Source organism: Urocampus carinirostris, chromosome 19 (genome assembly GCF_059441175.1).
Source record: "Urocampus carinirostris isolate Australia breed hairy pipefish chromosome 19, RoL_Ucar_1.0, whole genome shotgun sequence".
In the NCBI taxonomy this organism is placed as follows: Eukaryota; Metazoa; Chordata; class Actinopteri; order Syngnathiformes; family Syngnathidae; genus Urocampus; species Urocampus carinirostris.
Window position 1 is genome coordinate 10,458,438 of NC_142367.1, and position 5,491 is coordinate 10,463,928.

Consider the following 5,491-nt stretch of genomic DNA (forward strand, 5'->3'; position numbering starts at 1 on the left):
ATGCATTCCTGATAGAGTACACACGCACATACACATACAGGAAGAGAAGCATGTAACTTATTAGACAATGATGCACTCTATTCAACCCTTTATAAATCCACCCTACGCTTTAAGAATTAATCTGTGTCGGCTCACCTTGAGACTTGGAAATCTGTCAATAAGCTTTTAGTGTTGCACTCTATCAAGCACATATTTTTTAATTTCGATCACAGCCAGCTGCTGGAGTCTATTTTGACCAGTTGCCAACCCTAACCCTAAGCTGTTATGCTCTTGAAAGACCTCTATCAGCTGTAGATGCTTATTGGCATTATAAGGAAATCTGAATACCTGCCTTGAATAACTGCAATATCCAGGAGATAGTACATTGATAATGTGTATTCAATGGCACCAGGCTCCCTCTTTCTCTTTAAAAAGTGTAGACAAAGATGCGTTAGGAATCAAACATTTGAAAGGAGTGGAGTACTTCTGAGGCTGCAGTGTTCACTTTTATGTTTTGTTTTTTGAAAAAAAAAAAAAAATCTTGTTTTTTTTATCATATCTAAACCTTATTTATTATTTAACCCATATTTAATCCTTTATTATTTTTAATTTTTTTTAGTTAAAAAAAATGCGATTTTTCTCTAGAGTGCCTTGGTTGAATTGAGCACCCCCAAAAAGTTAGGCCAATAGAGCTTGACTTCAATGATAAATACTTACTTATGTGGACGATAGACATGAATATTGCAGAAAGTTCTGATGATTATGCCAAATTACATTTCTTCAACATTATACGAGTGCTCCAATACTGAATGTCACATATGATTTGGCCAAGAAATGAGATCACTCTTTTTTAACAAGTAGCATGATCTTAGCGGTACAATGGCGAAAAATAAAACAAAATTGTCATGATTACTGATGCCACTCAGCTGTGCCCGCTCCTTTGGCACCAACGGCCGCGGGTTCTGATTGGCTCCTGATCAGTATTTGAATTCAGTCCTGTCAATCCCCTTTTGTCAGTCCGTCTGCGAACCTCAGTGTATACTAGGCAAGCCCTTTTTCTACCCTGACTCACACCTGTCCCGTTTTTGTTCCCGTATGTCTCCGACTACGACCCGTTTTGATCTTGACCACGTCTGCTCTTCCGTCCCAACTTACAACCCGTTTTTGATTCCGAACACGTCTGCTCTCCTGTCCCGGCTTACGACCTGTTTCTGACCCCGACCATGTTTTTACTTTCCTGTCCCGGCTATCGACCTGTTTTTCCGTCCTTGACACCGCCATCGCTCGCTACGGAAGATTCACTTCCGTGTTCGGATCACAATCCGAGTACAAGAGCAACTTGCTTCCCGCGCATAGCGAACACCGGATTGTGGGCGCAGCCCTTCCACTTTCCTTTAATAAAACTTGGGAGAAACGTAACGCAATTGTATCCTGTTTCCGTTCTGGTCCTGACAAAAATGGATATACAATTCGGGCGAATTGTAACTTTTGGCCCATTCTGGCTCTGGAGGTATCTCATAACGATACCCAACTTCATATTTGGCTGTTACTGATAAATACTCTTCACCCCTAATACATATAAATGTGTTTGTACTTGACATGGTATGACATCGACTCAGCTAGCGGGTGTCCATGCCACCACGGCCCCCACCCTCAGTGACGGCACTTTTGACCTGGACCACCTGGAGTCCAAGATCCGCCACGGCTACCCGGACCCCCACTACCCCCGCTCGCGCCTAATCTGCGTGGAGAACACCCACAACATCCAGGGAGGGCGGGTTATGCCCCTACGCTTCCTGGAAGAGGTTACCCGAGCTAGAAACTCGACGCCCTCTACTTCAATTTTGACGTTTTCCTGTTTGTAGGTGCGAACGCTAGCTGATAAATACGAGCTGTCGGTGCACATGGACGGCGCCCGCCTGATGAACGCCGCCGTGGCGTTGGGGGTGCCGGCGGCGCAGATCCTGCGGCACACGCATACTGTCAGCGTGTGTTTGTCCAAGGTAGGATTAGCATTAGCTTCTAGCTTCTCTCACCCTGCCTGTCTTGTCGACTCGGTCGCTAGCAGTAGCTGCTGGCTTCACTCATTCTGGTACTAGACGCTAATGTTGATGACTTAGCATCTAGGTCCATTAGCAACTGTTGACACGCTCACTAGCATTATCAGCTTCTGTTCATGAATTGGCCAAAAGATGCAACGAGAAATGCCAACAGGGCAATTAGCATTATCAGCTAGTGTTGACGAGTCCACCGCGAGCAGTATAGCAAATTTCTTTGCCAAAACGGCCACTAGTATTAGCTGCTAGTTTCACTCACACGGTTTCTAGACGCTACTAGCAATACCGGCATTGGCATTATCAGATAGTGTTGTTGACTCAGTGGCTAGCGACATTAGCTTCCATGAAATCGCTTCTAGCATTGACAGCTCGCTTCACTGATTCTGTAGCTAGCATGCCCCACTAATGTTGACAACTCTGTCACTAGCACTATTAGCAACTTTCTACTCAAATCCACCCGCATAAGTGGCAAGCTGCAACGCTACCATTATCTGTTACTTTAGCTACTACTACACAGCCATTTAGTGTTAGTGGGTAGCATTGTTGCTAGCATTACCAGCTACTTTATGACGATTTACCTGCTAGCCACTAGCTACTGGTCTTAGCAGCTGACTGCACTGATTCAGTTGTTAACATTAGCCTTTAAATTGACGACTCAGACACGATGAGCTATGGCAGACTTAACCTCTAACAACAATTCTTTGCTACATCAACGCAGCCACTAGCTTTGAATGTTGCCTTTGTCGATAAGGTCACTAGCATTAATTGCTAGCAACATTGTCACTAGCATTGGATGCTAGTTTTTGATGACAAACTATCTTCACTGAGTCGTGGGTCGATTTGGACAATTAGTATTATTTGCAAGCTTTAGCAACACGGCTCATGTAACATTGTCGCTAGTTATGGCTGCTAGTTCTTGGCGCCTAGTCTTGCTAGCTAATAGCTCCACCGACCACCAATTTAAGCTGCTCAAGTCGCTGCTCGCATTAGAATACTCTATCATTGATTGTAACAATAGCTAGTGTCTCCAAATTGCCATTTACATAGAAATTCAAATCATGGCTTATTAATGATATATCAAAATCTTTGGACCAGGGCCTCGGGGCCCCAGTGGGGACCATGCTGGCAGGGCCCCGGGATTTCATCTCCCGGGCGCTGAGGTGTCGTAAAGCTCTGGGAGGGGGGCTACGGCAATCTGGCATCCTGGCGGCAGCGGGGAAACTGGCTCTTGTGGACATGGTCCACCGACTCCATGAAGACCACCACAACGCCCGAACCTTCGCTCAAGGTGACTTTTTTGATCCCTCCCCTCCGTCGCTATGGTAACAATTTTTGGGGTTTTGTTGCAGCTTTGCAAACGTGCGAGCCGCCCCTATTCGACGTAGACTTGGCGGCCTTGGAAACAAACATCCTTCGCTTCCGAATCCAAGAACCCGGCTTGACTCCGGCAGAGTTGTGCCAGCGCATGGGCCGGGTGGGGGAGGGGGAAGAAAAGGCACTGGGCTTGGGGGTGCCGGTCCTAATGTACCCCCATTTTGGTAATTCCATCAGAGCCGTGTGGCATTTGGGGGTGTCGGAGGAAGACACCGAGCTCGCCATCAGGAAATTGCGGTTGGTGGCACACCAGTTTGTTGAGAAAAAACAGACAATCGTTTCTTGAAACTGTCACACTTGTGTCCATCCTTATATAGTGTAAGTCTGTCTCCAACTTTTTTCAAGCTGAGAGCTACTTATTGTGACTAATTAGCGCAAAGGGCATCCAGTTTGATATACATTTCTAAAATAACTTATCATGCTATTACTTTGTTGTTACTATGTGATTACCAGGTTTAATATTGGAAGTAGGGTAAAAAGACTCATTAAACTGCTAAAAAAATCATTTGTTTAAAAATCACAATGACCCAGCAATTGTGAGCTATTTTAAAGACAGGTCCGCTGGGATCTCAGCTGTTTTTAGGAGCTGCCCGGTGCTTGCGAGCACCATATTGGAGACCCCTGATGTCCAAGAACTACTTGCAAATACAACAAGGCAACAAAGACATTTTTAAACAACGAACAAAGAAATAATAAATAATGCAATTAAATTGTATTCACTATTATAAATCATCCAGTTGTTTATGTTTATATAGAACTGTTCAAGCAAGAATTCCGTTGGATTTAAAAGAAAATATTTTATTGTACATAAAACACAACCATGAATCATTTTATGAATAGAATAAACATATTACATTTTCTAATGATAATAAAAACATTTTGCCAATCATCTTTGGTCTCATTTTTTTTTCTTATTCAATATGCTTTTTTAAAGGGACACTGTGTAATATTTAGTGCCTTCAAGTGGTACAAAGAAACTTTGGTTCAGTAAAAAACACACAACATTGCTGTGAATACTAGTCAAAAATACATGAACTATCATACCAATGTTAATTTTTATACTAAATAAATCATAGGTTGACAAATTTGTATATTTTTCATTGTGGAATCTCTATCTGGAAAATGCTGCCGCCTCGCCCTGTGACACTTCTTTAGTTTTCATTAAACAACAGGGTCAACTCTCATCTCTCATCTCATTAGCCGTACCGCTTATCCTCATTAGGGTCGCGGGGGGGCTGGAGCCCATCCCAGCCATCTTCGGGCAGTGGGCAGGGGACACCCTGAACTGGTTGCCAGCCAATCGCAGGGCACATGGGGACAGACAACTCATTCGCTCATTCAACTCGTGGGCGAATATTAGAAACTGGGCCTTTAATGATATATAAATATCTTTGGGCTTTGCATGGAAAATCGAAAGAATTGGACCGTCCGCACACTGCAAGAAAATAATTCCTGGCAGCGGTGGGATTCGAACCCACGCCATCGAAATGACTGGAGCCTAAATCCAGCGCCTTAGACCACTCGGCCACGCTACCTTGATGACAGTGCATCGAGAGAATTACCGCTATATACCAATACAGAGACATATCCCTGTCGTGTGGTTTTTACCTTTGACATCAGAATATTTTGATTAATTTGTATTCATATATCAAATATGCGGTTCCAGAACTACGTGTAACTGTGAAAAAAACACATGACTTGGCTGCACTACCAAGACATATCACATGGCGAGATTTTTAGATTTAAACGAATGCATTGATTTATTCCGAAAAAAGCCCACGCGTAATCAATATTTTTGATATCAAAATACTTTATTTAACATGATTTTTCTATGTCGAATATGCGAATGAACAATTAAAATGAGGGCGTGAAAAAGTAATCTGAAACTCGGCCACGCTACCGTAGGATACCACATGGCGAGATGTTTGATTTGAACAAATAGTGGTTTCTACAAGCGAAAAAGCACACGTGGTTTTATATTTCGACCAAAGCGTGTTTCAATTATCATTTTAATGTGTCGAATCATCACATCTATAATTAAAATGAAAAAGACAGTAACCGAAGGCAAAATGACGATATCA

At 43.1% G+C, this 5,491-nt stretch overlaps 1 protein-coding gene and 1 non-coding gene across 2 annotated transcripts in view; one reads left to right on the forward strand and one right to left on the reverse strand.

The window, feature by feature from the left end:
* Positions 1-4,284, forward strand: part of tha1 (threonine aldolase 1) — a 12,394-nt gene extending 8,110 nt beyond the window's left edge. The window contains exons 4-7 of the mRNA XM_088323470.1: positions 1,599-1,784; positions 1,845-1,982; positions 3,132-3,324; positions 3,386-4,284. Of these exons, the coding sequence (XP_088179596.1) occupies positions 1,599-1,784; positions 1,845-1,982; positions 3,132-3,324; positions 3,386-3,696 (828 nt within the window). The 3' untranslated portion in view covers positions 3,697-4,284. The remainder of the gene's footprint in view (positions 1-1,598; positions 1,785-1,844; positions 1,983-3,131; positions 3,325-3,385) is intronic.
* A 579-nt stretch (positions 4,285-4,863) lies between these two features.
* Positions 4,864-4,945, reverse strand: trnal-uag (transfer RNA leucine (anticodon UAG)). The gene has a single exon. It is a non-coding gene; the product is annotated as a tRNA-Leu (tRNA).
* Positions 4,946-5,491: the final 546 nt, after the last annotated feature.